The 20761-nt window shown below is 37.0% G+C and overlaps 2 protein-coding genes across 2 annotated transcripts in view; both read right to left on the reverse strand.

Annotated features, from left to right (window-relative positions):
- acaa2 (acetyl-CoA acyltransferase 2) overlaps positions 1-20761 on the reverse strand; it is a 654279-nt gene that overhangs the window by 95395 nt on the left and 538123 nt on the right. The window lies entirely within an intron of this gene.
- On the reverse strand, positions 1633-11694 carry slc25a25a (solute carrier family 25 member 25a). Its single transcript, NM_213257.1, has 10 exons — positions 11471-11694; positions 10521-10647; positions 10346-10433; positions 9708-9819; positions 6945-7103; positions 5787-5939; positions 4416-4523; positions 4144-4311; positions 3908-4058; positions 1633-2983 (listed from the first exon to the last, which is right to left on the reverse strand). The coding sequence occupies exons 1-10, from the start codon at positions 11627-11629 to the stop codon at positions 2799-2801; spliced, it is 1410 nt and encodes a 469-aa protein (NP_998422.1). The 5' UTR covers positions 11630-11694; the 3' UTR covers positions 1633-2798.

Here is a 20761-nt window from a genome sequence, read left to right on the forward strand (position 1 = left end):
AACCACCTTTTTCCAGTGGAGCACCATGACCTCGGACTTGGAGGTGCGGATTCTCATATATATATATATATATAGAAGCTCTATTTGGTGCATGAAACATTACGATGTAATAATTTTTCTTAATGTTAAAATAAACAAACCAGAAAATGTTTTAGCAGTATTGTTAAATCTAAAAATATCTATATTACAAAGTGTTAATAAAACATTAGAAAATACACTCTTAGAAAATAACTCAAGAGGTCAGTTACCACTACATAGTCATTGTTGTAACCTAAAATATCTAAATTGTTGATTATATTAAAACTTTTAAGTTGGCAGAATACTTTTATTAAGCTTTCAAATATTTATAATTGCATCAACTTAATATATCCGTCAATTAGTTTAAAACAATATTTACCTTGTAGCAACCCAAAAAAATTGGGTTTATAACAAAAATTTTTCATGCTTATGAAGTTGTTTTGTATTTTGAAGTTCACACACTGATGTTTTTGTTATTACTCATTTTGTTTAAATGGGACAGTACATATTTTTGTTTTGTAAAGCAACAAAATCTGTGGTTTAAAACAAATAAAAAACTACTACAGGAGAAGCACTTTTGCAACTCTCTACTAGCCGGGCTTCCAGCTAACTCTATCAAGCCTCTTCAGCTGCTTCAGAACGCAGCAGCACGAGTGGTCTTTAATGAACCTAAAGGAGCACACGTCACTCCGCTGCTCATCCGTTTGCACTGGCTGCCAGTTGCTGCTCGCATCAAATTCAAAGCTCTGATGTTTGGTTACAAAGCGACTTCTGGCTTTGCTCCTTCTTATCTGCTCTCACTTCTGCAGATTTATGTGCCCTCCAGAAACTTGCGTTCTGTAAATGAACGTCGCCTCGTGGTTCCATCCCAAAGAGGGAAGAAATCACTTTCCTGAACTCTTGCATTTAATCTGCCCAGTTGGTGGAATGAACTCCAACTGCATCAGAACGGCAGAGTCACTCGCTGTCTTCAAGAAACAACTAAAAACTCAACTATTTAGTCTCCACTTCCCTTCCTAATCTGCAATTGCCTCTCTGGCTCCACCATTAACTGTACTACAATTAAAATAAATAAATAAATAAAAAATTACTAATGTTTTGCTTCTTACACTTTACAGACCTGAAGCTTGCCTATAGCACTTATTCATTGTTGCTCTTATAGTTGTGTAAATTGCTTCCTTGTCCTTATTTGTAAGTCGCTTTGGATAAGAGTCTGCTAAATGACTAAATATACTGGAAAACAAAAGTTGCTGTTAAATGTATTTTGTACAAGCGATTAAATAAACAGGGAAAAAAAAAAAAAACAACTAAATTTCAGCTACTTAATTTATTTTAGGTTCTAAACTTGAAAATGTGCACATGATTAAAAAAAACACGATGTTGATTAAAAAAAGTTTTTTTTAGAGTACCCTGACGAGAAAAAAAAAAAAAAAAAAAGTTTACGCTTTGTAAAAATGCCTCTGATTGAAAAGGAAAAGGTCACTTGCCTAACCTAATAAAATTTGTCTGAACTAAATGTTGTTGTAACCCGAATATATCAATGCAAACTGTTGCATTATTTTTTATTTGGTCTGAGCAATATTATTAGTGAATAAAGAGAGACAGGAGACAAAATACTATGAACATTAATTCTTTTTTATTGAAAAAATAAATTACATTTCAGAAGAACAGATTAAAATGAGGTAAAACTAAACTAAAATAGAAGCCTCTTTCACTGAACTGCAGATACAGTAAAACAAATCTTTTTTTTTTTTTAACAATAACAATGTTAAAGCAGTTTCCAGAGCTCCCCATGGAGACTTGTTGAAATTAGTGTACTCAAACCCCAATCAATACTGCCAGTATGCAAATCACGTGCATTTATTCCTTGAACAGATGGTCCCTCATTACAAAACATTCACTCACTCTGACAATGCTGAAAGTCCACCATCATCGCTTTACATTAGAGACTGACTAAAGCAATTAAAGTGCATTCGTCTTCAAATCAACCAGACATCCTCGTATACCACGACAAAGCCAAGAACATCAGTGTGTGTGTGGATTATTAAAGAGACAGCAGCAGAATTTAACTACTGAAAAACTGTGCAGTGTAACACGTCAACTTCTCAGATGCCACAATATAAATAAATATCTGGTTCATAATCTATAAATATACATCACTTCAGTCAATATAAAGCAGCAGTTAGTTAGAAAAATGTGCAACTTTAGTCACCGTTAAATAATGCAGAGGTTTCACACAACGGTGTGTGTTTGTAGTGTTGATTCAGTTGCACTGCTTTAAACACTTCACAACAGCCCGAGTCATTCTCACAGTGGCACTTTATATATTTAGACACACACACACTCACAAATGCACGCTCGTACACACTCACATGCTCAGACATGCCACTGAATGCGCTCAGATGCGCATACACACGCATAAGCGCTCGCACATACACTCTCGGACGCACGCACGCACAAACACGCGCGCTCGCACGCACGCACAAACACGCGCGCTCGCACGCACGCGCTCGCACGCACGCACATACGCGCTCGCACGCACGCACATACGCGCTCGCACGCACGCACGCGCGGGCACGCACATACACACAGGCATACACGAACACAAATGGTTGGTCCCTGACTTCACTTGTTGAAGGTTATTTGAATGATTTGGAACGGTAAATAAATAAGATGTTAACGAACAGCGTCTTCCTCCGGTCACATTCACAGAATGAGATCTTCCACACCTTCAGGTTTAAAACCCAGAGATTTAGTCCTTAAGTCCCTTCACAAGCTCTTCATCTGGACCGCACACCTAATGTGGACTTGATGTGCTCGTACACCACATAGCTGATGCTGACCGCTGGGATGACCTTCAGGAAGTTTGGGGTCAGACCCCGATAGAGGCCTGTGGGACCCTCGGTTTTCATGATCTGCTTAAAGAGCCCAGTCATTGATACCTGAGAGGAGCCTTCAACAGAAGCTGCACAAAAACAGAGAGAGAGAGAACTAGATTCAGTACATGCAGGATTAAAAATGAGTATTTCATTATTGCATAACTAGACATGAATTCTAAAAAATAATTTAATTATTGCATAATTAAAAATGAATTTTGAAAATTAATATTTAATTATTGCATGACTCAAAATAAGTTTCCATTATATCATGACAAAAAAATGAATTAAAAAAAATAAATAATTAATTGCAAGACTAAAAATAAATTCTAAAAAATTGCATAACTAAAAATGAATTAAGAAAATTAATATTTAATTACTGTAGGATTAAAATTATATTCAGAATGTTTAAAACACTGCATGACTAAATTGAAGACAAATATTTAAATTACAATTACATAATTAATACAAATAAATTTTACGACAAATTTTTCAACTGCATGACTAAAATTGATTTACCACCAATATTTAATTGCATGATTTACATGCAATTATACAGTTACATAACTAAAAACAGCAGTATTTAAATAATGCAGAACTAAAATGTTATTTTAAGATAAACATTTAATTATTGAATGACTAAAATTTAAATTACGTGATCAAGGTTTTATTGCATTACTAATAATTAACATTAAGATGAATATTTAATTGCATGACTAAAAATGTAATTAAAATAAATATTTAATTATTGCATGACAAATTTAATTGAATAAATTTAATTGCATAATCTTTCACAATAATTATTTAATTATTGCATAATTAAAAATTTAATTTTACATTAAATTATTAATTAATTTTATATTACATTATTGCAATTAATTTAAGACATTTAATTATTGCATGACTAAAATGTATTGATACTAATGAAACAATTTAGTAAAGCCGTTAATAAAACAATTATTCAGCAAATATTTACCCAATGCACGACTAAAAATGCATGGTAAAGAGCTCACCTTGTGCCTGCATGCGTGTCCGTATGAGCGCCAGCGGGTAACTGGCCAGCTGGCCACATGTGCTGGAAACTGTACCACACGCCAAGAGCACAAACACACCCGGATCTGCATTTTCAGTACCGTATCGCTGAAGCCAAGTGTTCTTCAACGTCTATCAAGAACAGATTAAGAATTAATAATGAGCCTTGGTGATTGACAGCAGCTGTGATTGCTTTAGTTTGAGCTCCTCTGCTCACCTCATAGACTGCCAGGTCGATGCCAGCATACGGGATGATGCCCAGCATGTTGGGTACGTAGCCTTTATAAAACGCAGACATCCCCTCAGTCTTCAGGATGTGTTTGGCACAGTCTGAGATGCCCTTATATTGACCCGTCTTTCTTAACGCCAGACGAGTTTTGAGAACCTGAACAAATTAGAGTTACGTAAGAACATGTTTATAGCTAAACAGGAACAAAAGTGCAACGCTGAGGGCAGCTTAAGGTTGTTAAAACACATTGACTGACTGACCTCCATGGGGTAGATGGTGCTCTGAGCGATGACTCCTGCTAATGAACCTGCTACGAAACGCTCAGAGATGCCAAGAGTCTCCTGACTGCTGCCCATCACACGCTTGATCTGACAAATCAACAAACAGGATTAATGTCATGCAATAATGTCAACTTTCAAATATTTAACCATGACATGATTGTGAAGCACCTTGGGTGCATGGTGATGCTCAATGAATGCACTTTATAAATGCATATTATATTACATTACATATTGTAATATTTTAATTATTTTACTTATGCTCCCATCTTTATATAATATTATATTATAGTAATTTTACTACAAGTATTATTTAAAGTAATTTTTTGGTTTTGCTTTGTCATGGTATTAGTTTAATCAGGGCAAAAAATACAAATAAATAGTCTTAATGCCTTTTCCCTAAAAATGTTAATATTTAATATCCAGTTTCATGCATTTTTTCATACAATAATTTTACATTTTGTTGTAGGAAAAAAAGAAAAAAAAATTAGAATAAAAAAATAACTAAATCTTACACTTAAAATAAATAAATAAAAATCTCATACAAATTAAATTAGTTAAATGTTGTGGTATGATTTTTATTCCTGATAAATGTTTATTATATAATATTTACATTTAAAGTATTTCTCCAAATATTCAAAAGTATCACAAGTCCTAGAAAAACTAATTGAGTTAATATTTAATTAGTGCATTACTAAACATTCAATTTAAGATGAATATTTAATTGCACGACTAACAAAATTAAGACCAGTATTTAATTATTCCATAAATAAGATTGAATTTAAAACAAATAATAAAATCTCAGACAAATTTAATTACTTTATAGTCTCATTTTTATTCCTGATAAATGTTTTAATATAATATTTAAATTGAAGTTATTTTTCCAAATATTCAAAGAATCACTTTAAAATGCTTTACATAGTGCCAGAAATCTGATTAAAAATCCTAGAAAAATTAATGTAGTTAAGCTTTATAGAGTTATATTTATTCCAGGTAATGCCCCCTACCCAATGACGTTTTATGTAATTAAATATTTCCATTTCAAGTATTTTTTTCATTAAATAAACCTTTTTAGTACAAATCTTTTTGATAAAACCCTAGAAATAATCATATATTGATCATGTAAGAATAATAAAAAAACTAACATATATATATATATATATATATATATATATATATATATATATATATATATATATATATATATATATATATATATTTTTTTTTTTTTTTTTTTTTTTGTTTTTTTTTTTTATTTAGTTTAATATTAAGCTTCACATACTTTAAAAAAAAAATTTTTAATACTGATTTCAGATTGTTAGTAAGAAAAAAGTGCATCATTTCTCATATTACCTGCTCATAAGCCATGAACTTGAGCGCAGTCTCAGGTGCGATTTTGATGACATTAATGCCATTGCCCCTCCATAGTGAGCGAACCCCTCCTTCTTTAATCATCTGTGTGAGTCCACTCATTAAACACATGCTTTTCCCCTGACAACCATGAACCTGAAACACACAACACACATTCATCATCACTACAGGAAGTCAACGGTAATGATATCACACTTAACAGCTCCATTGATTAAACCAACATGGTCTATTAAATCGAGACTTTCGACCCACACATGTGCGGGAACAAAGTTGAGGATTTCGAAAAATGTAGGTGAAAAGTATTTAGGGCCAAAAACTCTGAACAACCAAAGTCCAGTTGAGTAACGGCTGACGTAAAGCTGACAAGCATGACACAGATCTTCACTATCACACTGATGTCAAAGCACAGGTGCTGTTGCAAAACTCAGACCAATCAGAGCGCAGAACAGTTGGTGTGCTTGAATTCTCCATTCTGATTGGTCGGCTGCATGAACGGACTAGCAGAAATTACCGGGAACATTCGTTTATGATACTGATTAACTGTGATAATGACTTTTGGGAAACAAAAGTTATTGTCCGGATTTAGGCAGAACAGAGACGTGGTTATGAAAGGAAGACTGCCGTCATGAAATATAATATAATAATAGTTTGCTCAGGGTTTCAGAGAGTAGATGTATTTTTATGGCACAAATAATTTGATTTTAAATTTTCCAGACATTCTTTTCATATTAGTGCCAAAAAACTAAATAATTTTATTAAATATAAAAGTATTTATCAAACAAAAACTCATTAATTCTTTAAATATTTAATTAACGATCAAGTTAAAATAAAAATAACTTTATAGATAAGCAGTATAAATGTTTTATATACACCAAAATCAATATTTTCCCAAATATATAAACTTGCATATCTGTATTTATATTTATCTATACACGCAAAAAGCATCTTAAACGAATACATTTATTTTATATGCAATTAATAGTGATTAATAAGTATTTATGATCTAACAAATGATTATGATTTAACTTTTTCTAATGACTGAAGGTGGATAGTCCTTCAGAAGCTGAACTGACTTAATCATGTGATGTTGTCTAGTTATGTCCATGTAAATAAAGGTGCGTGTTCTGTTCCTCAGCGTACCTGCATGAGCACTTTAAGGCGGTCAAGTGGAGCGGTGCAGGTTCGAGAAACAGCTCCAGCTCCTCCACCGGACACCAGATGCCTCCACCACATCCCAGTTAGGTGCTCTTCCACTGTAAACTCATCTGGCACCATCAAACTCTCACCAACATCGAAGATCTACACCGAAACAGGTCAGGAAATAATTAGATTGTCACTCACTGGGGTTTTTCAGATCATCTGCTGTCCAAGTCCATCGTTAATTAAGTTTAGCATTAATGTGTAAATATATACTGTATATTCATGCTGAAATCCTAAAAAAATAAATAAAAATAAATAAATACACACATTAAGCATTATTAGCATACACACATCAAAATAAACCAATAATGGACATTTTTAACAATGCTGGAGAAATGAAGAAAATAATAATAAATAAAAATACAATAATAAAACAATTTTTTTAAATAGAGAAAATCTTCATTTATACTTTAAAAATATTTATTTATATTTTTAATAAATGATTGAAATTAAATTATTTAAATGCATAAACAAAATATGCTAGAGAAGCAGCAATAATCTATATTAATAACAACGCATTTTAAATAAATAGTTAAATTAATTTTTATATCGCAATTAATTAATTATACACATTTCAAATAAAATATGCATTTTTTAAATAATAAATTGATAAATAAAGGATACATTGATGATGAATGGCTTCTCTTTTTATGGAATTATGAATTTCCATGAACAAGAATAGGTTTTAAAGGTTGTTAAGGGAGGAAAACATTTATTGAGATAGTAATTAATAACATTTACTTGGTTAATATCACATGCAGAAAATCAAATAAAAAATATCATTAGATTTATTATTTTGATATAATGTTGATATTGCATGCAGAATTTTTTTAAAAATAAATCAAAAACATTATTTTTGTATTATTATTATTATTATTATTATTAATAATAATAATAATAATAATAATAATGATAATAATAAACTAATAACAAAAAGACCAACATATTTAACTAACATTAGTTCAGTAAACACAAGTATTTTGCATTCGCAAGAGAACTTAAGTGCATCAACCTTAATGTGTGCGTCAGACTGATCTGACCTGACCAGTGACGCAGAGGGCATCAAAGTGCCATCCAAAAAAAGTCTGCACATTGCATCAGATTACAGTCTCGCTGACAAAGCCTGCAGTCCAGTTTAAACTGCTGATAATTAAGAATCTAAAGTAGGTCGCAGACATTTTAAATGCCCTTCACAAAGTCTGAAAAGTTTCAAATGAACACAAACCGTGAGCGAGTGTCAACGTGTATTGTTGCATAAACTGTCAGGACACTCAGTGCTGGTTTAATTTGGGTGTTCTGACATTTGATTAGCATTTTTAATGGTAGTATTAATAGATGGCGACTAGTTAAGATTTAGTATCTGCAACATTACACCTATTAAACTGGAGCTCGCCCTGGATCACGGTGTTCCACCGGGACTGCGGTTATTTTTGGCAGTAAATGTTAAGACTGTCACCATGCATATGTAATACCTGCAGATCTGAAGACCTTTTTTGAGTGTTATTTAACATGTCCGCAATTCTTTGCACATGTAATATTAGTGCTGTGCAATTATTAAGTTCTAATAAAATAAAATCTGCTGATATTTTTGGCAGTAAATGTTAAGAATGTCATCAAATGGTTATAATACCTGCAGATCTGAAGATTTTTTTATTTTAATAATTTTCAATTAATTAATAATAATAATAATAATAATAATAATAATAATAATAATAATAATAATAGACGTCAAGCTAAAAAAAATACCTGACCATCTAAAGACACACAAAAAAACTTAACATAGGCCTAATTTAATTATTCAATTAGATTAATTTTTTTATTTTTTTGTCTAGAAAAAAGGTTAAATTATATTAAATTATACATATCTGTACAATCACTCCCAGCAGATATAGGTTCATCAGATTTTCACATTAATACTTTTGTGATTATGAAAAGCAGATCTGCACTCAAGATTAAAGAAAACGCCCTATTGCCATATTAGTGATATAAACATTTGTTCAGGATTTCAGAGTAATGTTTTTATTTAATGCCATGCCTGCAACCAAGGCTATTTTTATTTAAAGAACATTTCAATAATAAATATGCAATTAAAAAATAATAATAATAAAAAATAAATAAATACATAAATAAATACATACATAAATTAAATAAGGATTTTTTTTTAGCAATAATACATGATAAATTTATTGTAAAAGTTCTAGTGTCATGCTAAAAATGTCTTTAAGAGAGTTCATTTCATAAAAAAAAGGAAAAAAAAAGTCTTCAGGAATCATTTCAGGATTTCAGAGAGTAAATGCAATTTTTTTTATTTTATTTAATAGGTTTTGAATATTCCGAATATTTATGTAATATTAGTGCTGTGCAATGATCAATTAAAAAATAAAATAAAACTGAAGACATTCAAAAACTTGATAGGCCTAATTTATTTATTTAATTAAATTATTTATTTACTTTTTTATTATTGATAGTTAATGTTTTTTTGTATTCTTGTGCTAATGAACCTTGAGTCAGCAAATAAAGCGAAAATTAAATGATATAATTAACACATCTATATAATAACAGCCAGCAGATATACATGTTCGTCAGATTTTCACACTTAATGCTTTGCACTCCAGCACTAGGCTTTATTAACTAGACTTTGTAGACTCTCTGAAAGGAACCTGGATTAGTTATTTGAGTTTTGTTGGAGGAAAAAACTCTTACCGTTGAGTGTTTCCAGTACAGGATGATTTCGGGAATGTTTTCGGCAGGCTGTAGCGTGGGATACTTCTTCCATTCATTCCAGTCAATAGTCATTGTGCCGTTTTTGTCCATGCTAGAAAATAGGAGGGGAAAGAAGATCATTTAGACCCTGGAATTAATTACTTCCAGCAAAGCTGTGATTCAGTCCATGAAGAGATTAAACTGGGTAACGTCAATGCATTTATATAGCCAGTAACAAAGCCAATAAAATACTATAATAAATGCCTATCAAATTATGAATAACTATGCAATAATAATTAAAACGAATAATCCAACAATGGTTAAATTATGATAGATCAATAATATGGCATTTAATACAATTATAAAGAACATTTTTTATATGAAATGACTAAAAATGTCAAATTAAAATAAATATATGATATATTTATTGCAATTTGATATCTTTCTCTACTTTGAGGTATAAATATTTACACTGTATCTTGAATATATATATATATATATATATATATATATATATATATATATATATATATATATATATATAAAAATAAATATAAATATATATTTAAAGCCCGAATAAAAGCCAAAAAACAGTATATCAGTTTTATTTCACATGTTAACTTCGTACAATATTTCACCTTTTAAGGACTTTCTCCGCTTGCTTTAGGGAAATGTGGACACCAAGATCTCGCAGAGAGTTCACAATGTCGTTGGCGTTCACCTGACCTGATATGGAGCAAAGTAATTAAACGTCAGTCAGTTTTTTTTTTTTTAATCACCACGTTGTAAACCCAGTATTGCATCAAGATATACCTGCAATCTTTCTGTCCATGCTCTTAAAGACAAGCTTCAGGTCTTTCTCATGGTCTTGGAGGTAGTGAACAAACTCTTCAAAGTCCAGCTGGCCATCATGCTCTTTCTCTTCCGTTTTCAGGCTTTTCTGAGGGGGGGAAATTACAAGTTTAATGCAAAAAAGTGTCATCAATGTGTGAGAAATCCAAAGTATTCCAGCTCCAAGTTCTTATTACACAATCAGCATAGGTCAGTGTGTGAATATCTACACCTGGTAAACTAGAACAGAGAGATGAGGGTCTTCTTATCACACAAGAGATTATTTAGAAGAACATCAGGCTATAATATAAAGTAAACCCTATGAAATAAATGTCTAGAAGTGCTGAATCACATTGAGCTTTAAACATTTGACTTTCAGTTGCTGTATCTATTGAATGCATACTTGGAAAGTCTGTTCATGAGATTATAATCATGTTTGCACACTCTTAAAGACGATAACAGCAGGTCAGACAACCAAACCAATACATTTAAAGACCTATATTCATCAATACATTCATAGATCTGTCTCAATTCTGATGGTCTCGTTGAACTTGCACCACTTGGAGCGCAGGCCTTCATCAAATCAAGCGCAGTTTTACTCAAGTAAAATCTACAAGTACCACAGTATAGTGTAGCTACAACACATCGTTGATGCATTTTAACAACATGTCGATAGTAATAAAAATGCGAGTTCATATATTTTAAATTAAGGAAACTCCATACATGGTCAATTCAGCGACGGAAACGCGGGCGCGCGCGTAGAGAAGAGGAACGTGCAACGGAAACGTCATGCGTCAAAAATGTGTAGTTTCATTTTAGACATATTTGAAACTTCAAAAGCGTCAAGCTAGTTGTAAATTCGTCCAAAAGTAACATTAAAAGGCATATATATGTACATAGGTTAGAATGAATGAACATAGGCTGACTTTTACCTTCCTCCATCTTCGGTATGTGGAGAACTCTTGTGACGGCAGAAGGACACTCAGAGACTTGAGAGACTTCAGCTCGGACGGTAATCCATTCGACTCAAAATACTCCACTTCAATCTGGTCAGAATTATGAACAGGCACGTAAAGGCACAGGCACAACATCTTAGCGAAAATAAAAGTCGGCAATAAATAAATAAATAACACAAGAACACTCTCGCCTGCCGGCGGTTAAACGCTGAAATGCCGGTAAAGCGCGTGATCAAGTCTAGAAAAGTACTAAGACACGCCCACTGTGTGAGGATTGAAGCGTTCTGATTGGATTCCGCGTTTACGCATTTGAACACTGTTGCTGGCGTCAGAGACTCACAGACCAATCACAAGCAATGTATGTAAATGAGGGCTGTCCTCTTTCACTACTCTCAGCAGGGCAGAATGAACAGAACAACCACGTGACAGACTGAGTAATTTCCAAAGAAGTGAGTCAGAAGTTCACTTGTTCTTCACTGAACACCCAAAAACCAGCACAGACCTGTAACATGTTGAAATATTCTTCCACAAATATGCTGAGTTAATTTTTAATGGACAGTTGGTTGAATTAATTCACATTAAGTCACATATTTGCTTAAATATAGGCTATGCATGATAAAAAATGAAAGGAGAATTAAAGTGAGTGCAGTTATATAGTTTTAAATAAAGTTATATTTAATTTATGAGTAACGAAATTAGCATACAAAACACAGGCACAAATAAGAAAAAAAACTAGTTTGATTTCTGAATTTTGTTGAATTAAATACTTGTTATTAATTAATAAATTAATTATTAATTTTAGTTTAGGTATTAACCTTTGCTTGGCTTTTAGCACTTCAAAAAGGTTTTTACAAAACGACATCAATTTATAAAGTGAAATTAAATATAATAAACAGACCTAAAACATCACTTAGGAAAATATTTAGGCATTTAATTGTGCATTTGCATGTGAATATGTGTTATTAAGTGACCTTTTGCATTCATAAACCCTTTCTGTGATTCTTAAAACTGTATTTAAAGAGATTTTTCACACTAAATTGATAATATCCTCATCATTCGCTCACACTTTAATGAATTTCTGTCTTCTGTTGAACATAAAACAAGATATTCTGAGGATTGCATGGGAAGCAAATCTGCCATTGACTTCCATGGTAAGAAGAAAAAAGTCAATGTAAGTCAATGGGTGTGTTTTCCAACATTCTTTAGTATTTGCGTTCAACAGAAGTATTTTTTTGGGTGCACTGTCCCTTTAAAAAAGTGATATATTTTTAGAAATACACCACTGAAAGCTGAATATAAGTTCAGAATTGAAATATTATTGAGCTATAAACAGCAGCAGGTCAGTACTGACTGTTCATTTTTGCCAATGCATTTTATCAGGGTTAAAACTCAATATATACAGTGAAATTTACTACAATAAACTGATCTGAAAACATCACTAAGAAAACATTTAGACATTTAATTGTGCATTTACATGTGAATATGTGTTATTAAGACACATGTGAATGTGAATATGTGTTATTAAGACACATGTGAATGTCAATATGTGTTATTAAGACACATGTGAATGTGAATATGTGTTATTAATGAATTTTTGCATTCATAAACCCTTTCTGTGAGTTATCAAATTGTCTTTAAAGAGATTTGTCACACTAAATTGATAATATCCTCATCATTTACTCACACTTCAGTGAATTTCTGTCTTCTGTTGAACACAACACAAGATATTCTGAGGAATGCTGGGGAAAAAAATCTTTCATCGACTTCCATACTATGAAGAAAAAAATACAATTTAAGTCAACTACTATTTTTTCCAACATTCTTTAGTATTTGTGTTTAACAGAAGTATTTTTGGGTGCACTGTCTCTTTAAAAAAGTCATGTATTTTCAGAAATGCACTACTGAAGGCTGAATATGAGTTCAGAATTGACCTATTATTGAGCTAAAAACAGCAGCAGGTCCAACACAATCTCACGGCAATTTGTAACTTTTTGATTTAGTGGCTCATTCGTATGAATTCGTACGATCTAATTCGTACAATTTAGTACGACTTGCTCATCCCCCAATGACGGTTGGGTTTAGGGGTGGGGTTAAGTGCCACGCCTCCTTTTTAAAATCGTACAGTTTCGTACGACTGAACTCGTACGAATTTGTACGAATTAGCCACTAAACTGGCAAAACGTGAAATACTTACGTTTTCTCGCAGGTCAGTACTGACTGTTCTTTTTTGCTAATGCCCTTCATCAGGGTTAAAAACTCAATATATACAGAGGATTTTAATACAATAAACAGATCTAAAACATCCCTTAGGAAATACTTTGACATTTTATTGTTCATGTGCATGTGAATATGTGTTATTCAGTGACTTTTTGCATTTATAAACCCTTTCTGTGATTCATCAAATTGTCTTTAAAGAGATTTGTCACACTAAATTGATAATATCCTCATCATTCGCTCTCACTTTAGTGAATTTCTGTCTTCTGTTGAACATAAAACAAGATATACTGAGAAGTGCACGGGAAGCAAATATCCCATTGACTTCCATAGCATGAAGAAAAAAGTCAATGTAATGTAAGACAATGTGTTTTTCTTTAGTATTTGTGATTGTTTTTGTGCACTGTCCCTTTAAAAAATCATATATATTTAATGAACTCTATTGAAGGTTTAATATGAGTTCAGAATTGGCCTATAATTGGAGCTAAAAACAGCAGCAGGTCAGTCAGGATATTTTCTGCAATTAATTCTCAGTAATTAATGTTAATGAGCCCAAATATAAACAGCGACGCTGCTCAGGCGTAATCCTGCACAAATCTGTCTGCTCCGGTTGCAGAATTACGTCAGAGTCTGCTGGACTGTAGTGACCGTGCTAAAATCAGCTCCTGTGATGTGTATCTGAGTCGAGGGAAACACCACACGAACAAACCTGAATAATGCAGAGGAAAAGCCAGCATGATCTTAAAATCTCTGAAAGGGTTAAACATTCTTCATATACTCTGTTTAAATAGTTGGGTTGAAAATACCCCAACATTTAACCCAACTATAGGTTATTATAGCACAGTCCCAACTATGGGTTATTTTAACCCAATGCATTGGGTTATTTTGATTAAATGTTATTTTTTCCATTGTGGTTTTACTATTGCTACTATTACTAATAATACTATTGATTTTATAATTGTGGCTGGGTAAATAAAAAAACATACAGTGTTTAAAAATATTGAAAAGGCTTCATTCCCGTTACATTTTAATTCCAGACACTTTTGTTAAAACAAAGAATCACAAACATTGAAGAAACAGAACAAAGTGCAGACGGTTATAAACTGTGCAAGCAGAAAATCCTCTGTTGATGGAGCAGAGTATGGAGCTCTGTGTGCTGTAGAGGCGGTCCAGCAGCTGCCGCATGTTACAACACATTTTAACCACATCCAAATGCCTTTAAAAGATAGTCTTGGATGGTGAAATAGATATAAAAAACACAAAACGCGGAGGTGATTTGATAAAAATAACAACAATTTTATTGCGTTATAGCTTAAATAAACTTTATAATGCAAAAACAACATTACACACGCAAATTAATACAGCTGTTCTGTGTCAGTAAAATCAGTCGACTGTTGAAACTCAAATTTTTAACCCAACTGGTTGAGTTATTAAATAAATAACCCAATAAAGGTTAAAAATAACCCAACAAAGCACCAAATATTTAACTCAACTGGTTGAGTTATTAATAAAAAAACATAATGAAGGTTAAATATAACCCAACAAAGCACCAAATATGTTTAACCTAACCATTGGGTCAGATAAATAACTCAACGTTTCTTAGAGTGTACGGCTATAAAATTGTCAAATGTTTAAAAAAAAAAGAAAATAGTGATTTTTTTATGTTTTAGATGCAGCCGACTCCCTGAAAAAACAAACTTGTAAATAGATTGACATATATATATATATATATATATATATATATATATATATATATATATATATATATATATATATATATATATATATATATATATATTGTAGCGAGCAATTATATGTCACGTCGCCCTGGTCGCTAATTTCACCCAGCTGGACCTTCATCAAGCCAGGATCGCACACAGCTGGAGGACATCAAGCGGAGAGACATATAAGCCCAACCTACGCCAGGAGAAGGGGAGCTTCATTCATTCTATGACTCCCTGTGCTAATGCTTGTCTCTCTGTCTCTCCTTAGCGGACTCCAGCTCGTGACGATCCTTCACCCGACTACTCACTGTCCTTCACCTACTTCCCGGAGCACCAGAGCACCTCACCCTAAAGAAGAGCACCTTTTACAACACCTTCACTTTGTAAATAAAGCACCCTCCGGGGACTTGTCTGTAAACTCATCCTGTTGTGCCGTTGTTTTCCCTCTGCCTCGCTACAACTGGTGGAGAATGCGCGCTTTTTCAGAGGGAAAAAAATTCAGCACTTACCAGTAAGAAGAAGTAACCACTGAATTTTCTCTGTTTTTCTTCTGTTTACAGACAGGCATCTGCTCTCTCTCTCACTCACGCTCTCTTACTCGGCTGTCATCCCCTCCTGAGTCATGTCGATCGAAGAGGTAGTACGCCATCTAGCGGAAATCTCAAGAAGACAACAAGTGATAACTGAACAACTCACTGCCAGACAAGACCGTATGGAACAACAGCTCCGCCAAGTGGCCGGTTCCAGCCAGTTCTCTGAGGTGAGCGCCCATAGATTTATCACAAAACTCAGCGACCTGGACGATATTGATGCTTACCTGCACACCTTTGAGGTAATTGCGGAAAGAGAGAGATGGCCGAAGGAAAGTTGGGCGAGGATGTTAGCGCCATTCCTGACTGGAGAAGCTCAAAGAGCTTATTTCGCATTAGAGACACCGAAAAATGACGACTATAAAGCATTGAAAAAGGAGATACTCGCCAGAATGGGACTCTCCAATATAAGCGCAGCACAACAATTTTCTCAGTGGTCATATGATGACAAACAGCCGGTTCGGACCCAAGCAGCCAACTTATCCAGATTGGGAAGATTATGGTTACTGGGAGGAGATCCAACTGCAGTCCAGGTCGCTGAGAAAGTAGTCATCGAAAAGATGATGAGGGCGCTACCCAGACGGCTCCGCACACTTACCAGCATGAGGAACCCCGACTCGCTGGCCGCTTTGGTGGAGGCGGTGGAGCTGGCGGAAGCTCACGTGGCCCGGGAGACTGGGGAGAGAGCGGCTCTGCCACCCCGGAGGGTAAATGCACCATGGCGATCGGTGGAGGGCACAACACGACCAGGCAGCAGACCGGCGGTCCCCAGCCCAGTCGACGAGCCGATGCCCACAGAGCCAACAACACTCTCGGCCCCGGCCTGGACGGCAGGGTGCGTGGTACATCGCAATGTCCCTCCCAAAGCTCCCACCCGAAAAGTATGCTTAGACGGGAAAACGCAGACGGCCACACTGGATACAGGAAGTGCAATAACACTGGTCCACCCAAACACGTTAAAATACCATCAAGAAGGGAAAGGTCGAATCCCGATTACATGCATACACGGTGATACCCGCCACGTACCCGCCCAAAGAGTCACTATAGCGACTAAGTCGGGAAGCTGGCGCATCGAAGTAGGAGTGGTTCCAGATCTTCCGGTACCCCTTCTTCTGGGCAGAGACTGGCCGGGGTTCGATGATCTCCTCACCCACCATCAGGCTCGATCGGCTCGGGCAAAGAAGAACAGCAAGGGACGGGCTCAACGGGACCGCCAACCAGCGCTGATGGCCACCGAGAGCGACAGAGGGGGTGAGTCATCATCGGCTAACCTGTACTATGATCTTTTCCAACAGATTACCGCAGGTGGCGATTTCGGAAGAGCACAGCGTGAAGACGAAACGTTGAAGCACTGCTGGCCACAAGTCCGGATCATAGACGGGAACGAACGGTTTCCTAGCCCTCACCCCCTCCCACATTTTATTGTGCAAAATGGTCTGCTGTACTGTGTCGCAGAGAGGCGGGGGGAAACGAAGACGCTATTGGTCGTCCCGAGGACCAAAAGGGAGACTGTTCTAGAACTGGCACATACTCACCCGATGGCAGGACATCTAGGAGCAGCCAACACGATCAAGAGGATCAGAGATCGTTTCCACTGGCCCGGGTTGGATGGAGAAGTCAAGAGGTATTGTCAGGCATGTGACATATGCCAAAGAACGTCTCCCCAACGACCACCCCCCAGCCCTCTGATACCATTACCCATCATTGAGGTGCCCTTCAACCGCATTGGCATGGACTTGATAGGGCCTTTGCCGAAGTCGGCCCGGGGACATGAACACATCCTTGTCATCCTCGATTACGCCACCAGATATCCAGAAGCGATCCCTCTGAGAAAAGCCACGTCATCGGCAATCGCTAAGGAGCTGTTTTTATTATGCAGCCGGGTAGGAATACCAGCAGAGATACTGACCGACCAGGGCACCCCATTCATGTCCCGGTTGATGGCAGACCTCTGCCGCCTCCTTGAGGTAAAGCAAATAAAAACCTCTGTTTATCATCCGCAGACTGATGGCTTGGTGGAACGCTTCAATAAGACACTGAAGCAGATGCTCCGCAGGGTGGTGGCAGAGGATGGGCGCGACTGGGACCTCATGATCCCGTACGTGCTTTTCGGGATCAGAGAAGTTCCCCAAGGATCTACAGGTTTTACACCTTTTGAATTGCTGTTCGGCCGCCAACCACGAGGGCTATTGGACGTGGCTCGTCAAGCTTGGGAGCAAGAGCCAGCCCCACAACGGTCAGTGATTGAGCACGTACGGGACATGAGAGGACGTATAGAGAAAGTCATGCCCATCGTCAAGCAACATCTGACCGAAGCCCAGCGCGCCCAACAGCGATTATATAACCGGCCCGCCCAACCCAGAGAGTTTCAACCAGGGGACAAGGTAATGATCCTGATACCTACCACCACCTCGAAGTTTTTGGCATCCTGGAAGGGGCCATATACAGTGGTAGAAAGGGTAGGGCCGGTAAACTATCGAGTCCGTCAGCCGGGACGAAGAAGAGAAGAACAACTTTACCACATCAACTTAATGAAGAAATGGGTTGCAGCTCCAGGTCATCTAGTTGCCTTCTCAGAAGAAACTTCTCCCGTTGTCCATATAGGTGAGCAACTCTCACCGAACCAGAAGGCGGAGCTGCAAGCCTTGGTCGGTCAGTTCAGGGATGTGTTCTCAGAGAAACCGGGCCGAACCACCATCATCCAGCACGACATCATCACCCCACCTGGCACCATCGTCCGGCAGAGGCCTTATCGAGTACCAGAAGCTCGCCGGCTGGCTATCAACGAGGAGATCCAAAAGATGAGGAAATTGGGAATCATCGAACCATCTCGTAGCCCGTGGTCCAGCCCCATAGTGATGGTCCCCAAACCCGACGGCACCCTCCGCTTCTGCAATGACTTCAGGAAGCTGAACGAAATTTCCAAATTCGACGGGTACCCCATGCCTCGGGTGGACGAGCTGCTGGATCGGCTGGGTGGAGCCCGATTCATATCCACGATCGACCTCACCAAAGGCTACTGGCAACTACCACTAAGTGAAAGCGCCAAGGAGAAAACCGCCTTCTCCACTCCCGGTGGGCACTGGCAATACCGGGTTCTTCCCTTCGGGCTCCACGGGGCTCCAGCAACATTCCAGCGTATGATGGACATCCTGCTGAGACCCCACCAGCCGTATGCAGCAGCATACCTCGACGACCTAATCGTCCACTCCGAGTCATGGGAAGAACATCTATCCCGGTTGCGGAGGGTGCTCCTTGATCTTCGTAGGGCTGGGCTCACAGCTAATCCCAAGAAATGCCACCTGGGTCTAGCAGAAGCAAAATACCTCGGTTTCCACATCGGTAGAGGTCTCATACAGCCACAACAGAACAAGATCAGAGCACTACAAGAAACTCCACAACCCACCACAAAGACCCAGGTACGTGCATTTCTGGGGTTAGCGGGCTACTATAGATGTTTCATTCCCAATTTCTCATCCATAGCCAGCCCGTTGACAGACCTGACCAGAAAGGGGCAGCCAGAGAAGATACAATGGAACAGGGAAGCAGATGGCGCGTTCCAAGCCCTGAAGACGGCACTAACATCTTCTCCGGTACTGCACGCACCTGACTTCGGCTGCCCCTTCATCCTACAGACAGACGCTTCCGACTCGGGCCTAGGCGCGGTCCTCTCCCAGGTCCACGGCGATGAAGAACACCCCATCATGTACGTGAGTCGGAAGCTTACCCCTGCAGAGACCCGGTACGCCACAGTGGAGAAAGAGGCCCTGGCGATCAAGTGGGCAATCCTGGAGCTCAGGTATTATCTCCTTGGCAGAAGATTCACCCTGGTGACCGACCACGCTCCACTCCAATGGATGTCAACAGCGAAAAATAACAACGCTCGAGTCACCAGATGGTTCCTGTCGCTCCAGGATTATAACTTCACAGTGCAACATCGAGCCGGGGCCTCCCACGGAAACGCCGACGGGCTCTCAAGGCTATGGTCAGGATGGGCAGGTCTGTCAAACCATTCTACCCCCCCTCACAATACTCTACCTTTTCTCCGCAGGACACCCAGGACCAGGACGACGCTAAGGGGGGGGGAATGTAGCGAGCAATTATATGTCACGTCGCCCTGGTCGCTAATTTCACCCAGCTGGACCTTCATCAAGCCAGGATCGCACACAGCTGGAGGACATCAAGCGGAGAGACATATAAGCCCAACCTACGCCAGGAGAAGATGAGCTTCATTCATTCTATGACTCCCTGTGCTAATGCTTGTCTCTCTGTCTCTCCTTAGCGGACTCCAGCTCGTGACGATCCTTCACCCGACTACTCACTGTCCTTCACCTACTTCCCGGAGCACCAGAGCACCTCACCCTAAAGAAGAGCACCTTTTACAACACCTTCACTTTGTAAATAAAGCACCCTCCGGGGACTTGTCTGTAAACTCATCCTGTTGTGCCGTTGTTTTCCCTCTGCCTCGCTACAATATATATATATATATATATATATATATATATATATATATAATTTTTTTAAGTTAATTTAGGACTTAATTAAGTTAAATTAGGAATTATTATATATATATTATAATTATTATAATAATTTAAGTCTGTGAAAAATATTTAGTTTGGAAAAAAAACGTACAAAAACGTTGGGTTATGCGTTGAGTTAAAAATATTTGGTGCTTTGTTGTTGTTTTTTAACCTTTACTGGCTTATTTATTGTTACCTCAACTAGTTGGGTTAAAAACT

This window comes from Danio rerio, chromosome 8 (assembly GCF_049306965.1).
Source record: "Danio rerio strain Tuebingen ecotype United States chromosome 8, GRCz12tu, whole genome shotgun sequence".
In the NCBI taxonomy this organism is placed as follows: domain Eukaryota; kingdom Metazoa; phylum Chordata; class Actinopteri; order Cypriniformes; family Danionidae; genus Danio; species Danio rerio.